The following is a 15,099-nucleotide window of genomic DNA, read 5'->3' on the forward strand; positions in this document are numbered from 1 at the left end:
GATAGCCCAGGCTCGTTTCAATAATATTACTGAGACAGGCAGGATTTTCCAAGTAGATTCATATGCCCGACCCTCAGCTCGGCACCATCTCATCTTTGTGGGCGAAGGCGGGTTGGCGCTGGCGCCCGGACGCGACACAGCTTAATGTATGGCGGTGCATCACCGCAAAGACGGTTCCCAGGGTTTGTGGCACAGCTAGGAACTCGGCGGCGAAAGTAATTACTTGGTATCACGCCCCAAAGAGACGGTCCTTGCGATTTCTGTGGGATAGAAATGCAGACAATGTGAGCTGAACGTACAAAGCAAAAGGCTATTTGCGAGGACGTCCTGTCTGACTGCCAAGTACCTACCAAAGCCTCACAATGAGATGAACAGTGTGTAAATGTACTACGATCTGATGAGACACGCTGGGTGCGCTTGTGGTTTCTCGGGCTGTACTCGGGGTCGTTAGCAGTCTGGTGGTATTGGGCCGCTGGTGATGACTACCCATGGCGGTCATTGCTGCGGCCCATTCGTTCATTGCACAAAGTCGTTCCCGTCAAGCCGAAAGCTCTCGCCATTTGCTAGCGCGAGCTGCCCTCGGATGAGAGATCCATCAGCACAGATTTAGCTTGTACTGCAAGCGCCTCCGAAGGTCAAGCCTGGTCAAGCTTTGATCCTTGTTCCGTCGCCGCTCATTGTCAGGCTTCTGAAATCACTCCCTCTCGCGCCATCTGCGAGGTCGCGAACTCATGGGATTAATTGTGAGACGACATGTACACGCGATCGCCATCACTCTGCCTGCAGCTTCCGACAGGACCCGCTCTGCCCAAAGTGTAGCAAGCCATGGGACCCCAATCATGACTGGAAGTGTGGCTTGCACTTCACTCTATCCACCTGTGGTATTTATGGGTAACGGTAACATGAGCTCTGCTTTTGGCCTCGTCCAGCTTGAATTTGTCTAAGGTGCCACAAGGTATCTGCTGATCATATGGTAACCTGTCCAAACAACACCCCACTTGGGAGTGTCTGCAAAATACAAGCTGCTCTCTACATTCTCCACGATTGTGGCCAACTGGAAGGCCCTCCCTACATTCTCTCCCCGACCTACTTCGTTAATGGCAGGTTTCCGCAGGTTGAGATCCCAGCTCGGCGCAGTACGAACGTCGACACGCCGGAGCCGGGACTTGCAGTCTAGGAGCCTAACACCATCACCATTGTCTCACCGCCGTACCCTGTCAATGTTCCAGACACATTGCGCTTATGATCATTCCTACGCCACAGAGGCGCCCGCCACCATTGCCCGTGCACAGTCCATCCAGACAAGCTGACTTGGACATGTTAACAGGCCGTTAGTTTTCCACTAAGCTGTTCTCTCTTGTCGTTGATATACAGGTAGCTCGATCGTCTGTGAATATCGTATACAGGTGGCTCGATCCCGCACGACAGACTGCAACATCGGCAATGACATATGTGATCAAATCACTCCCACATCAGAGCCCCTCTGTCTATGTCCCACGCACCAGGCTTAGTCGTAGCCTCGCCCGCTACGCTTCTTGCCCTCCTTGATTTTGTAGTGCTTCTTGCCGTTGTTGCGCACTCGCACGGGCCCTTCGTCGAGCAGGGGCATACCGTCAGGCCCAAGGCGACGCTGGTGCGGCGCAATAATCGCGCGGCTGAAGCCGAGCCCGCCCTCACTGGCGTCCGCTGCGCCCTGCGAGCGGCCCTTGACGACGGGGCGCGGGGCAGGCCCCGACTCGGTGAAGAAGTAGTTGTCGAGTGCGGCCGCGCGCACCTTGCCGCTACGCATTGGCGCCGTGGCGGCGGACTGGCGCACACTCTTGACGGTCGGAGCGCGCTCACGCTCCTGCCGCTCGTCCTCCATGGTGGCGGACGCAGCGGTGGAGGCGCCTGAGGGCGCAATGAACGTGTCGGCGTTGCGGCGAACGTGTGTCTCGGGCTGCATCTTGCGGCCGGCCGCGTACTGAGCCGCGAGTGCCTCGAGGGTACGCTGGTGGGAAGTGGACATGAACTCGTCCGAGTCAATGCCAGGTGGCGGGCGCGCGTAGAGAAGCTTAGCGTTGACGTAGTCCTTGAGGACGTAGCGAGCCGCGCGCGAGGTGTCCGGCATACCGAATGAGGAGCGAGTCATACCACGGGCGATAGCGTATGCGCTCAGCAGCTCCTCCCATCCGACCTTGCCAGTGCCGCCGTCCTCGATCTCCTTCACGTCGATGCGAATGCCGTAAGTCCCTTCGAGAATGGCACGGGGTATGCGGCGACAAACCAGGTCAACGGGTGCCGAGTACTCGCGCATCTGGTCGATAGGCAGCACACCGTCACACACGAGGTCGGCCTGCGTGTTGGCGAACTGAGGGAAAACGAGACCGGGGCAGTCGCAGAGCGTGATATCCTCAGTGAGCACGAGCGTCTGGAAGTGCTTCGTCTTTCCTGGCGTCGCCGAGACTGAAACCTTCTTGGCGCCGATGAGGGCGTTGATCGTGGAAGACTTGCCGACGTTCGGGTAGCCGACCAGACCGATCATGAGTTTGGATGGGTTGGGATCACGCTCGGTGGCAAAGTCGGAAAGGGGCGGCGCCGAGGAGATGAACAAGTGTTCAAGTTCTGCGACAGACAGCACGCGCGTGCGGTCAGATTCTGGTTGAGCCGGCCCCGCGGGTTTCTGCTGCTTGGCTTCCTCGAGTGTTGTCTGTTTCAGAGCCTCAGCGACGTCCTCGGCGATATCCTCGTCCTCCACGGTAGCGCGCTGCTTGCCCTTGTTCTTGGAGATGGGCTCCTCATCGCTTTCGGTGACGTAGTCCTCGTCGTCCTCAGTCACCCCATTGTCCTCGGCCTCCTTGTCCTCCTCGTCCGCCTCAGACGCCGAGTCGTCCTCGGATCCGTAATCCGAATCCTCCTCGCGCCGCTCCTGCGCATCAAGCTCCTCCTGGGCAGCCGCCGCAGCCACCGCAGAGAAGAACGCATACTTGATGCCAATCTTCTCAAAGTGGTCGGCCCACATGCAGCGCTGCTCGTACGTGAGCAAATCCGACTTGTTGATGAGTAGCAAGTTTCGTCGCTTGCCCTTGCCTGGGACGGTCGTCTCGTCACCCATCTCTTCACTGCCTACGTCGAGCACGTACTCCTCGAGATCGGCACAGCGGAAGCCGAGGGGGTTCCGTGCGTCGACAATCTGAACAACGAGATGCGACCGCTCAATGACACGCCACAGCTGTCGCCAAAGCTGGATGTTGCGCTCGAAAGGAGTGAGCAGTAAAGAGCTGTCCTCAGCGAGGTGAGCGAGCTGCCGGCGCCAGTCCAGGAAGGACTCGCGCTCCTGCTTCTCGAGCTCTTGCCTCGTGGTCGCACGCGTCCAGGGCGGTCGCCGGGGGACATGCAGATCCTTCCGCGCCTCCTCTTGCTTCTTCTCGACTCGCTTTTCCTCGGCGTCTGAGAGGAGATACGGGTTTGCCTGGGGCATCACACCGCCGACCTGCTGAATGATACGAATCTTTGAGCGTTCTGACGTTAGATGCCTTCGAGTAAACAAGCAGTCGCCACTCACCTGTTGTGAAGTCGTGGTCAGCGAGTGCGGCATTGGCGAGAAACTCGTCAAGGTCACGCTCGTGCGTGACCGAAGCCAGCGGGTTGTTGTCGTCAAGGGAGTACTGCCGTCAGTTGAGTCGATATGAAGAGTGGCTTACCAACTGCGACTCCTTCGGTGCATAAGCCTCCTTGGCCTTGCGGTTGATGAGAGCCTTTCCGAGGCCAGCGCCCGAGGGCTTAGTGCGACGCTTCTGTCAGAACGGCTCGTCTCTCCAGCATCACTCCGCTGAGCTCACCATGTTGCTTGGGCCGTCTAGTGTGAGTTGGGCGATGATGACTGCCGCCGACCAAGATTTTGGAACCGGTGCAGGGTGGAGGGTGTCACGTGGGTCCATTAGAATAGGACCCCGACGCCGATTGGGAGATAATGCACCCGCTAATGGTGTCCACATTAGACCTGTTTTTCCAGACTGAGTTGATCGGACCCGATGCTGCAGGCATACTTCGGTGACAACACATTCATCATGAGTCGCAACCTCGCTCGTCATATCCGCCTGCCCCGCGTGCAGGTTCGCGCGATCTCGAACGCCGCTGGCGCGCCCGGCGCGACTCTTGGCTCAACGCCGCCCGCGTCCCCAGCGCAACAGTCCACGCCTCCATCGCCTCCGGCACCTCACGCCCAGGCTGGCGCGACTCTTGCTTCCTCCCCCGCTGCTGGCCCAAGCCAGCCCCGCACCACCCACTTCGGCTTCCAGGAGGTGCCGGAGACTGACAAGGAGACGCTTGTCGGATCTGTCTTTTCCTCCGTCGCGTCCAAGTACGATGTCATGAACGACAGCATGTCGCTCGGCATCCACCGGCTGTGGAAGGACGACTTTGTGTCGACCATGCTCCCCCGCCTCCCAGCGAGCGTACACCGTAACCCTGCGCGGCCGGGCGTTGCTCCAGCGCCTGAGGCGACCAACCCGACGTTCAAGTGTCTTGACGTCGCCGGCGGAACGGGCGACATTGCGCTGCGTATTCTCGACCGCGCGCGCGAGAAGTTTGGCTCCCGCGACATCGAGGTTGAGGTCGTTGATCTCAACCCCGACATGCTGCACGAGGGGCGCAAGCGCGTTGCGCAAACTATGTACTACAACAGTGAGTGAACAAGGAAGTGCAAACTGACATCAGCCCCTCAGATCACGTTCACACACGGCAATGCGCAGGCGCTTCCCGCCCACATCGAGGACAACTCGATTGACTTGTACACCATCGCGTTTGGGATCCGCAACTGCACATCGCTCCCCGCCGTGCTTTCTGAAGCGTATCGCGTGCTCAAGCCTGGAGGCCGCATTGGCGTCCTCGAGTTTGGCAAGGTGTCCAATCCCCTTCTCAAGGAGGTGTATCGCCAGTACTCGTTCCAGGTGATTCCTGTCCTTGGTCAGGTAATCGCCGGCGACCACGCCAGCTACCAGTACCTCGTCGAGAGCATCGAGCGGTTCCCGTCGCAGGCCGACTTTGCGCAACTCGTCCGCGACGCTGGCTTCCAGACGGGTGCGATGCGTGAGGGCAAGGGCGGCGCGTGGCAGGACTACACTTTTGGCGTCGCGACCATGTGGACTGGCGTCAAGGCGTAAGCCGTAGGGCATGCATCACTTCTTAGAGCGGCAAGAGAGGGGCGCCACTGATGAGGGCCGCGCTATTCGGACGAGGTGTCGGAGGCGACATACAGTTCCGTGTGTTTTAGCAGTGAGTGTCAGTGTCCGTTGAACAACGAGCAGGCTAAGCATAAGGGAAATCGCGGTCTGGATCATGTATACAGACACCTATGCATGCGTTGTGATACCCTCGCGCTACCTCACAGATACAATCCCGCAGGCTGGCGGTCAGCGCTACATCACATGGGCACGACGGGCCGGAACTCACCGTGTTCTCATCCTTGCGGTACAAGACCTTCTCGCGCGCCTGGGTAAAGTCCTCCTTGGTAACGCGCATACGGCGCTCGCGCAGCGCAAGTAGACCCGCCTCGGTACACACGGCCTTGATGTCGGCGCCCGAGAGGTCGTCCTTGGTCATGACCAGCTCCTCGAGATCGACATCGTCGGCAAGCGACATGCGCGATGTGTGCAGCTTGAAGATGTGGCGCTTCGTCTTCGTGTCAGGAAGGGGGAATTCTGGTGTCAGCTGAGAAGGGGAGATGCTGCGCACCAATCTTGCGGTCGATACGACCAGGACGAATGAGAGCCGGATCCAGGGACTCGATCTGCAATGAGCAACGGCACAGCGGACTTCGACACTTGAACTCACCCGGTTCGTGGCCATGATAACCTTGACGTCGCCACGCTCGTCGAAGCCGTCAAGCTGATTAAGCAGCTCCAGCATGGTACGTTGAATCTCGCGCTCGCCACCTGAGGTCGAGTCGTAACGCTTGGTGCCTACAGCGTCGATCTCGTCGATGAACACGATACTCGGCGCGTGCTCCTCAGCTACGCGGAACAGCTCGCGCACAAGCTTCGGGCCGTCACCCAGGTACTTCTGGATAAGCTCGGAGCCGACAATGCGGAGGAAGGTGGCCGACGTCTGATTGGCGACTGCCTTGGCGAGCAGCGTCTTGCCAGTACCGGGCACGCCGTAAAGAATAACACCCTTAGGTGGCCGAATACCCATCTCTTCATACAGCTCGGGGTGGGTGAGAGGGAGCTCGACACTCTCCTTAATTTCCTGGATTTGGGTTTCCAGGCCACCGATGTCGGCGTAACTCTCGGTCGGCGCCTTGTCGAGCTTCATCACCGACACCATGGGGTCTGCATCGTCCGCAAGGACGCCGACGATGGAGTGCGTCTTGTGATGCAGAAGTACCGAGCATCCAGGCTCGAGCAAATCCTTGTCGACGAACGACATGATGCCAACGTAGTACTCCGGGCCGCTCCCCAGCGTGACAATTGCGTGGTCGTCGTCGATAATTTCCTCCAGGGTGCCGACACCCATTGGCGCCCCACGCAGCTCGTCGACGCGTGTCCGGTCTGCCGCGGTCCGATCCTCGCCCGCCGTCAACGCCGCATTCGTCAAGAACTCTTCCTCCAGCAGCAGATAGTCCTTGATGCGCTCCATCTTGAGCATCTTGAGCTTACAGCGCGTCGTTGGGAACACGGGCGGAAGGCGCGTCGCCGCATCCGGACCGCGCCTCTTCTTCTTTCCTACGCGCGTGGGAACTGGCGGCTCCCACTTGGGCGGGGCAGCCTTCTTCTGCTTTGTCAGTGACGACCGCGGCAAGAGGTCCGCCTGGCTTGCGCACCTTATCATCCTTCCTGTGTCCGGCACCCTTGCCACTGGATGGAGCCTGTCCCTGGGTGTCAGCTGAAGTAGTTACATCCGCATCTAAGCAGATTCTGTCCTCACCATGATGAGTCGTGTTGGTGAGCGACTGTTGTTGAAGATTGGAGAGTTGATGTGGATGACCCCAGCAACATGGATGACCGCACTCATCAACGCGCGTCTCCAGGTTTGATCCCGTCAATTACCACGTGGCCCCGTTGAACGTCATGGGTGCGTTCATTCACTCTCTTACTTCTTTTCGATGCACCTCTACTCCACGGCTGCACGACTACGACCTGCGAAGAGGTCTACACTTCTAGAGGGGCCGTTGGATACGATACTTGTGTCATAGTGTATGATGTGATACATGCAACAACGTAGTACAACGGAGGAGGGACGCGAGATAACGGCGACAGCTGCACCGGGCTTGACGCGTGTGCAGTCACGGGACGCTCGAGAGTAATGCTTGTTGAGTAATGGGTGAGCACAAATGGCTAGCGTTCACTTGTGAGAGGGTCACTCGCGTCCGTTGAAAGCTGGGCAAGGTGACCCCGACTCAGCAAGCCCAGGGATCCCCTGCTGGTGCTGATGCCTGTGCTCAAGTTGGTGCTGCATTTGAACAGACTGTGACTGACGGCCCACGGGTCCCTGTCCGTCGTAGCGTGCAGGATCTTTCCTTATGACAGATGCAGCATTGTGGTCGACGCCGGTGACATTATTACTGATGAGACTGCGGCCAAACTGAAGGCGACGCGACTGCAAGATTGCAACGAGGTGTTGGCGTGAGTAGGTGTTCTGCTGTCAAGTTTGTCAAGTTTGACGAAGAGACTACAGGAAAGGCCGTAAGTGGGACTTCTTCAACGACTGTGAGTTGAAGATAGGAGTGCGTCCATGGATGGAAGTCAACTCGGATTCAGAGTCACGTGACGATGATGTCAGTTTATTCCTATCCTATTGGATTCGCCACCCGGCAGTAGCTAACTATTGTAATAGTCCTATTAGCAGGCACAAGCTCCTGACGGCGGGCATGGCGGGGTCAAACACAACTCACACTCATCATCACACTCGTCTTCCTCACCGTCACGCTACCTCCCATCATCTCCGTCACCCTCCTTGCATCTTTATACGCGTCGACGCGCTCCACTGGACCACTCCAGAGACACCGACATAACTTGGGCCATGTTCGTTCTCAAGTCCTGTGAGTAGATTACATCCTTTGCTGCAACCTGTTGACCTCGTCAGTGTTTGGGCAGATGTGGGGTATGTCGCCGCGCTCTCCTACACGCTCACCTACAGGAAACCCATCAAACCCCGAGCTTATTCAAATCCCCGCTGGGCAGCTCTACCTTGTGCGGCCTGACAGCATCAAGGGTTCCCGCGAGTGCATGTGCGTCCCTCTCCGTGATCGCCGCTGATGCCAGCTTCAAGGACTGTGTCGCCACTATCCGCCGCACCGGCGTCGAGTTCCAATATCAGCTGGTCGTTACTCGTGCATACGAGGAGGGCGAGGAGCAACTGCTTGAGGAGGACGCAGAGAGTATGTTCTGGTCCGGCAGCGATCTGCAGCACTGACAGCAGGCGATGACGAGCGTGTCTTCTTGATCGACCAGGCTCTCGGGTTCCGCTTCGGGTCGTTGGACGGGGACGCAACATTTGCTTGGAGGGATCTGAGCGGCGACGAAGGCGACCTCTGGGAGTTTATTGCCAACAAAGTGAGTGTCGTAAACCACGCCCAGCTGATATCAGACCGTAGGAAACGCGACATGCAAGATGTTCGAAGTCACCCTCCTGCAATGCATCTATGAAAGGGTATGCGATCGCTCAAGGCTCTCTGACCCCAGAAATACTCGGAATCTCACGACCTTGCGAGTGATGATGACCTCGAGGCGCTCAAGTATTACGAGGACCCCAAGCCCAGGTCTGCGCCGACTTCCCCTCTGAAGATCACCAACCCGGTGTCAACCCCCGCGCCCCAACCTGCCGCTGTTAGCACTCCCACTGCTACAGCAGTAGATACTGCAGTGTCTCCGGCGCAGGCTGAGGCGCATGAGGAGGAGGAGGAGGCGGACGGCGAGGACCCCTTCGAAGGCATCCCGATCCTGCATCGCGCGCCAGCTGAGCTCTACCTCTTCGACCTGGATGCCGACGTCTTCGTGATTCAGGAAAAGGAGGTCAGCGTCGATATGCTGTCGAATGGCAACTACGACAGTGAGTCACATGTCTCCTTAGAAGAAAATTCTGACCGCAGCGTGGATCGTCGTGCGCAAGAACAAGACGCCGTTTATCTCGCTCCCCATCGACGCTGAGATGAACCCTCGTTTCGATATCGCGAACCGGGCTTTCATGTTCACGTTCCGTGAAACCGAGGGCCTTCCGGGCATGACTTGGTGCCTTCGTTTCAGCGAGGACGTCTTCTCGGAGTGGAAGGATAAGTTTGCCGTCTACATGTGGGAGAATAGCAACAAGCTTCCATACGCCAAGGAAAAGCCCGTTGAACAGCGCTACATCCAGGACGCGTACAATGACGGTGATGTCGAGATGGCCGACGCAGATGAGGAACCCGAGCCTCCGGCAGAGGAGGAAGAGGATGATTACTCTGAGAGTGAGGAGGAGTATGAGGAGGAAGACAGCCAGGACGAGGCTTTCGGGCGCGAGAGCAAGAACGAGATGCTGGCTGTCGGTTACAAGAACGACATGTCTTTCGTCACTCGTGGTAACATGATTGGCGTTTTCGCACATGATCGCGACAAAGTCAAATTCCGCACCGCCATCGACCGCATCAAGGGTATGGACGGGAACAACTTCACCCCGAATAAGGTGAGCCTCAATGCGACACCCGGCCTGACCGCAGATAATGTTGCACAACCAAGACGCCGATATGCTCATGCTTGACCCTCTGCAGAAGAATTCGGTCTACCGTATGGACCTAGAGTATGGCAAGATTGTGGATGAGTGGAAGGTGTCGGACGATGTTGAGGTTAATAACATTATTCCAGAGTGCGTATACTAGGCAGAACAGCGGGATTGGTCGCTAACAATAGCTCAAAGTACGCCCAGATGAACCCGCAGCAGACCCTCATCGGCCACTCGCACAACGGCATCTTCCGAATTGACCCCCGTGTGGCAGGTAACAAGCTGGTGGAATCACAATTCAAGCAGTACGTTTCGAAGAATGACTTCTCGGCGGCTGCGACGACGGAATCGGGAAAGCTTGCTGTCGCCTCCAACAAGGGTGACATCCGCCTTTTCGACACGATTGGCAAGAATGCCAAGACGGCCCTGCCGCCGCTCGGAGATCCGATCATTGGTGTAGATGTGTCGGCCGACGGACGATGGGTTGTTGCGACGTGCAAGACGTACCTGCTGCTTATCGACACTCTTATCGGGGATGGGCGGTACAAGGGGTCGCTCGGCTTCGACCGCAGCTTCCCCGCCGACAGCAAGCCGGTGCCACGCCGCCTGCAGCTCAAGCCGGAGCATGTAGCGTACATGGAGGACCCTGTCTCGTTCACACCGGCGCGCTTCAACACTGGCATAAACGAGGCTGAAAAGACGATTGTGACGTCGACGGGCAAGTACATCATCACTTGGAACTTCCGCCGCCTCAAGCAGGGCCGCACCGATGACTACCAGATCAAGGTGAGATTCAGGAGGATGCCTTGGTGGAGTATCGCGGGACTGACGTCAGAAATATGACTCGCGTGTGGTGGCCGACAACTTCAAGTATGGCGCCGACAAGAACATCATTGTTGCGCTCGAGCACAACGTCCTCATGGCCAACAAGAATCAGCTGTCCAAGGCGACGCGCAACTCTCTTGCGCCATCGCGCGCTTCGCTGACGACTCCGGTGTCCAAGTTGCGCCAAGGTGGCGATTCGCGCAGCAACATTGTCAACAGCCCGTACTGAACAGAGCTAAGCAGAACTGAGCGTGAAGGTAATGGGTTTGCTTTGCATGCTTGTCGAAGGTAGAGCTATAATATACAACGTGGTTGGTAGTTGTGCTTGACGGTGAAGATGCTAATCTATGTCTGAAGAGAGTCGAAGCCGCGGGAATGAACACAAAGTCGAGGTGTACAACGAGACTGGTGGAGACAATGGTTATGCAACAAAGTTCCAGTGTTCAACAAAACGCAAGAGAAGTGATGTTGTTCGGGGTTTGAGCGGGAACCGGGGATGGATAGGTGGATAGTCACTTCGAGACGATATTGGCGAGCTCCGGGCCGATTGCAATTTTCCGCGCGGTGCCACATTGCGGGCGGGTGTGCCGATTCAGGGATCCGCCCATGGGGATCCCGACGCGGGGGTGGGGTGGCCGTGGAAAATCATCGGTCGCCCGGGCGGAATCGATCCGAGCCGAGCGGGCCGTACAACTCGCCGTACCGCCGTGTATGGTGATGTGGTGGACGCAATGCGTGTGCCATGTGCGCGCCAAGGCGGCTCATGCAAGCGACGATCGCTCAAGCGAGGCAGCCAGATCTGTTCCAAGCGAGGAATTTACTCGTCGGTGATCATGGCCTCGGCGGCATCCTCGTCCGTTTGGTACTGTGGCGCTGGGGGCTGAGGCTGCTGGTGCTTCTGCTGCTGCTTCTGCTGCTGGATCTGAAACTGGAAAGTCGCAACTGCAGGCTGCTGCTTCTCGCCACCAAAAAACGAGAATGCAGGCCTCGCGTCGGGGCGGAAGGCGGCCCACACATCCTCCTGCTTGGTCTGGTGGAGGGGTGCAAAGGCATCGCCGGCGAAGGCGGCCTCGAGGTCCATATCCTCATCAAAGGGCACGTGCTGGGTGTGGGCCTCGTACGGCGGTGCCGGCGAGTCCTCGCGGATGTAGTAGAGCGGCTGCTCCTGGAACGAGGTGGCGAAGGAGGGGGCGTGGAGGGAGATGGAGCCGCGGTGGGCCTTAGGTGCGGCGGGGAGAGCCCGAGCGAGCGTAGCCTTGAACATCTCGAGCTCGGAGCTCTCCTGCGAGACGTGCATCCCGCCGTTGAGCGTTGCGATGAGGTCGTCCATGTTGATAAGCAGATGTGGGTGGAGGCGGAGAATCGGCGATGGGTCGAGTGTAGTCGACGCGGGTGGTATGGGTGCGCGAGATGGTCGACAGAGTCGACGTCTTAAAAAGTCTATAGAGGTCTAGTGGTCCAGTGGTGGTCTATGAGATCCAGAGATAGCGATGTGATGAGGAGAGACAAGGATGCCAGAGCGGGCTAGACTTAAGCAGAATTCTGGGTGGGTCGTAGTCGCCGACTTAACCGGTGGGCGGCGCAGGCGACGTCCGGCTCCACCCAGGGCGTGAACTGAGCCAAAAGTCACCGGTCACTCGGGGTTCCCGGCCCGACGTCTGGCACATGTTTGCCCTATTCCCCGCCCGGGCGGCTTCGCTCCAAGACAAGAGATAGCACGTTTCGCGATACTGCATCGACAATGGCGCGGCCGAACGCCACTGCCAGGCCCGTGCGTAGGCTCGGCGGGGTAAAAGAGTGCCAGTGTCGCGCGTGCCGATCTCGCATGGACCGCTGCATATGCCGCGAGGCGAGCTGCCATGGCAGATGGCATCACGTTCGTTGTCGTCGTCGTCATGATCTTGGAGCAAAATTGCCTTGGCTTAGCGCAATGTTCAAGTCTGCCCACGCCGCATGACGCTCGCTCCACTCCGTCCACTTGCTCTGACGTCTTGTGCTCGCTAGAACTCGACTCGGAGAAGAGCTTCGCCGGATAGCATAATGGTACAGCCGGAGAGCCGGACAATGCACCCAAAAGCACAAATCCGGCAGTGGATAAGGGAGACGGTATCGCATGGATCGGGCTGTTCGACCCGATACCAATCTTTCGCGCTTGCGCTTCGGCAGGTCTCGGAACCTTTGTGCATGCATGTGTGCATTTTCGACACCACGCTGATGGCCCCGCCTGGCTCGCAGCTTGGAGCTCTGAAACCCATGCAAGGAGGCATCCGCATGCCATTGTGCTCGCCACGGTATGCTCGGTATGCCGTATTAGGCATGCGGGCCTGATGCGGGCGCATGTGCACGATCCATGTCAACTGCCGCTTCGCTTCACGTCAGCTGCTCAACATCTGCCGCCTCCACCTCTCCTTTCCCCAACGAAAGTCATGCACGCTCCCAGACGCAAGTACATGTCGATCTACATGGCGGGTTGGCGCGTCATCGGAGGGGTAGTCCTCCATCATGATGCCATGGCGGCAGAATCAACATCCGGCGTTGCATTGCGATAGCGTGACCCGAAAGCCGGAAGACACGGCGCGCTCGGGGCGATCGACAAGGCCCTGCAATCACGCCGAAACAATCGCACGCTCATCGTTGCCACGCATGCTGGTAGAGGTCTGAAAAAACCCAGCTGCACGGGTCAGCAGTTCAGCAGCAGCAACTTGGGAGCGCTGCGGCGTACACAATTTTGATGCATGACTCCATGTACAGTCCACTCTTGGCCGAGATACCAGACGGCGTATTTCCACCCCGATTTCCACCCGTCCACTGCCTGTCTTTATTCTGCCCGCCCGCTCTCCGCATGTCCGACCCCCCGTCCCGTAAACCGTGACAAGCACGCTCCAGGCGCCGGCTCCTCTGGCCGCGGCAAACCGGAAGCTTGATGGCCGTTGCATGGTTGATCCGCGGCTCACATGAACATGCCCCCTCCCCCGCCGAACCCACCCCCTCCTCGTCCGCCACCAAATCCGCCCAGTCCGCCGAAACCCCCGCCCATCCCCGGCCCGCCAAGGCCGCCCCCTCCGCCACCACCGCGACGAGGTCCAAAGCGCCCACTGAGGTCTGGCCCGCGCTCGCCTGGCGGAGGCATCTCATCTCCCCACTCGGGGTCAGTTACTCCAAAACCACCAAGAGGATTGCCTCCTGCAGAAGGGAAACGCGGGCCGAGCGGGCCACCAGGTCCCACTGGATCCCAACGTGCACCAGCTGGGTTGATACTCCCCCCTGGCCCTTGCTGCTGTCCGCCTCGTCGGCCATCGAACAGAGGATGGTTGAAGTCAACGAGCATTCCACCGCCGCGGTCAAAATCAGGGCGGCTGAACCCCGGGCCGATACGCCCGCCCATCGGGTCTAGGTCGCGGTGCCCTATCGAGGCAGCTGGGACCCCGGCAGGCGCGGCGGCTGGATGCAGGGGGTCATGAAAAGGAGAGGGCCGCGCAGGCCCGCCGCTGGGTTCGGGCTGCTGCGGTGGGCGATCACGTTGAGAGGAGGGCCCAGGGGCAGAGGTAGTTTGGCTGTCCAGTCAGAAATCGGGGTGGCGATAGATAAGGGGGAGTGACTCACGGTGCCCGATAACCATCCTTCTGCAAACCGGGGATGAGGCGTGCAATGATTTCGCGGTTATACTGGGCAACAAACGTGCGCACACTGCGGTCAGCAGCTATTCCAGTCGCGCCAGTGAGCCAGTGGCTCGGTGCGCTGGTGTGAAGACAAGGACGTCGTCAGAGATACGTACGCATCCAAGGAGCGGAAACCGAGGGCGTGGGCTTGCGCCTCGCCCTCAGCATTGGCGGCTTGCCCGGAAGGAACCGGGAATGCTGAGGGGTCCAGCAAGTCGTTGACGACTAGCGAGATAGTGTGCGGAACTCCGTCCTGCCTGTAAGCGATGGGTCGCGAGATAGGGTAAGGGTGTATCGGAAGCACCGCTGACTGTCCGCCGCCGGCTGGGTGTTCGGTCGGCAAACTTCCCAACGATCCGGTACAGTCAAAATAAAACACCTTAGCAATCGAAACTGCCTTTGAACCTCTGGGGTCCCAATTTCCCTTCTGCACGACTCGCTCCGCGGCACCCACAAAACTCACCTCAGGCATGGCATCGACCTGGATGCGGTTACCCATTCGGCCGACCCGCACACGAAACGTCATCGCACTTTGTGGATGCCGGTACTCGAACATGTACGAGTCTTCGCCTCGTGCATTCCACGAGGCCGGGAGGACGTTCTCAGACACTGGGCCCTCGTCGGGGTCGACGGCGGTCGTTGTCTCAGACCGGGCGTCATCGTTGTCCCCATCTCCAGCTGCTTCTGTGAGATCATCTTGTGCGCCCGCCGCGACGTCTGCTTGTGTCGGAGTACTGGGAGCAAGGCGAAAGTCAAGCGCCACGTGAATGACATGAACGAGGGCAGCAGCAGCATCCGTCGTGCGGGGAAGAGGTGAGCTGCCGTGAACAGACGGAGCGACGGAGGTAACGAGCGCCAGGAGCGCGCGCGAGTCGAGAGGGTCCGCCATTGCAGTTAGGATACCAATCCAGAACGCCCGTAGCGCCAGGTGATGGGGAAA

General features: G+C 58.7%; 5 protein-coding genes across 5 annotated transcripts; 3 read left to right on the forward strand and 2 right to left on the reverse strand.

Moving 5' to 3' along the window:
* Positions 1–4,049: 4,049 nt before the first annotated feature.
* Positions 4,050–5,144, forward strand: COLE_06388 (uncharacterized protein; the record flags this gene model as incomplete). Its single annotated transcript, XM_018425574.1, has 2 exons — positions 4,050–4,665; positions 4,699–5,144. The coding sequence occupies 2 exons, from the start codon at positions 4,050–4,052 to the stop codon at positions 5,142–5,144; spliced, it is 1,062 nt and encodes a 353-aa protein (XP_018276036.1).
* A 2,931-nt stretch (positions 5,145–8,075) lies between these two features.
* Positions 8,076–10,729, forward strand: COLE_06389 (uncharacterized protein; the record flags this gene model as incomplete). The annotated part of the gene is made up of 10 exons (XM_018424273.2): positions 8,076–8,082; positions 8,119–8,209; positions 8,244–8,359; positions 8,401–8,534; positions 8,569–8,631; positions 8,664–9,030; positions 9,071–9,639; positions 9,674–9,819; positions 9,864–10,461; positions 10,511–10,729. 10 exons carry the CDS (start codon positions 8,076–8,078, stop codon positions 10,727–10,729), a joined length of 2,310 nt encoding a protein of 769 aa, XP_018276034.2.
* Positions 10,730–11,317: 588 nt separating this feature from the next.
* On the reverse strand, positions 11,318–11,830 carry COLE_06390 (uncharacterized protein; the record flags this gene model as incomplete). Its single annotated transcript, XM_018425572.1, has 1 exon — positions 11,318–11,830. One exon carries the CDS (start codon positions 11,828–11,830, stop codon positions 11,318–11,320), a length of 513 nt encoding a protein of 170 aa, XP_018276033.1.
* Positions 11,831–13,235: 1,405 nt separating this feature from the next.
* On the forward strand, positions 13,236–13,424 carry COLE_06391 (uncharacterized protein; the record flags this gene model as incomplete). Its single annotated transcript, XM_018424272.2, has 1 exon — positions 13,236–13,424. One exon carries the CDS (start codon positions 13,236–13,238, stop codon positions 13,422–13,424), a length of 189 nt encoding a protein of 62 aa, XP_018276032.1.
* A 26-nt stretch (positions 13,425–13,450) lies between these two features.
* On the reverse strand, positions 13,451–15,048 carry COLE_06392 (uncharacterized protein; the record flags this gene model as incomplete). Its single annotated transcript, XM_018419828.2, has 4 exons — positions 13,451–14,054; positions 14,104–14,187; positions 14,276–14,412; positions 14,623–15,048. The coding sequence occupies 4 exons, from the start codon at positions 15,046–15,048 to the stop codon at positions 13,451–13,453; spliced, it is 1,251 nt and encodes a 416-aa protein (XP_018276031.1).
* Positions 15,049–15,099: the final 51 nt, after the last annotated feature.

This window comes from Cutaneotrichosporon oleaginosum (assembly GCF_008065305.1).
Source record: "Cutaneotrichosporon oleaginosum strain ATCC 20508 chromosome Unknown ATCC20508_contig05, whole genome shotgun sequence".
Lineage (NCBI taxonomy): Eukaryota > Fungi > Basidiomycota > Tremellomycetes > Trichosporonales > Trichosporonaceae > Cutaneotrichosporon > Cutaneotrichosporon oleaginosum.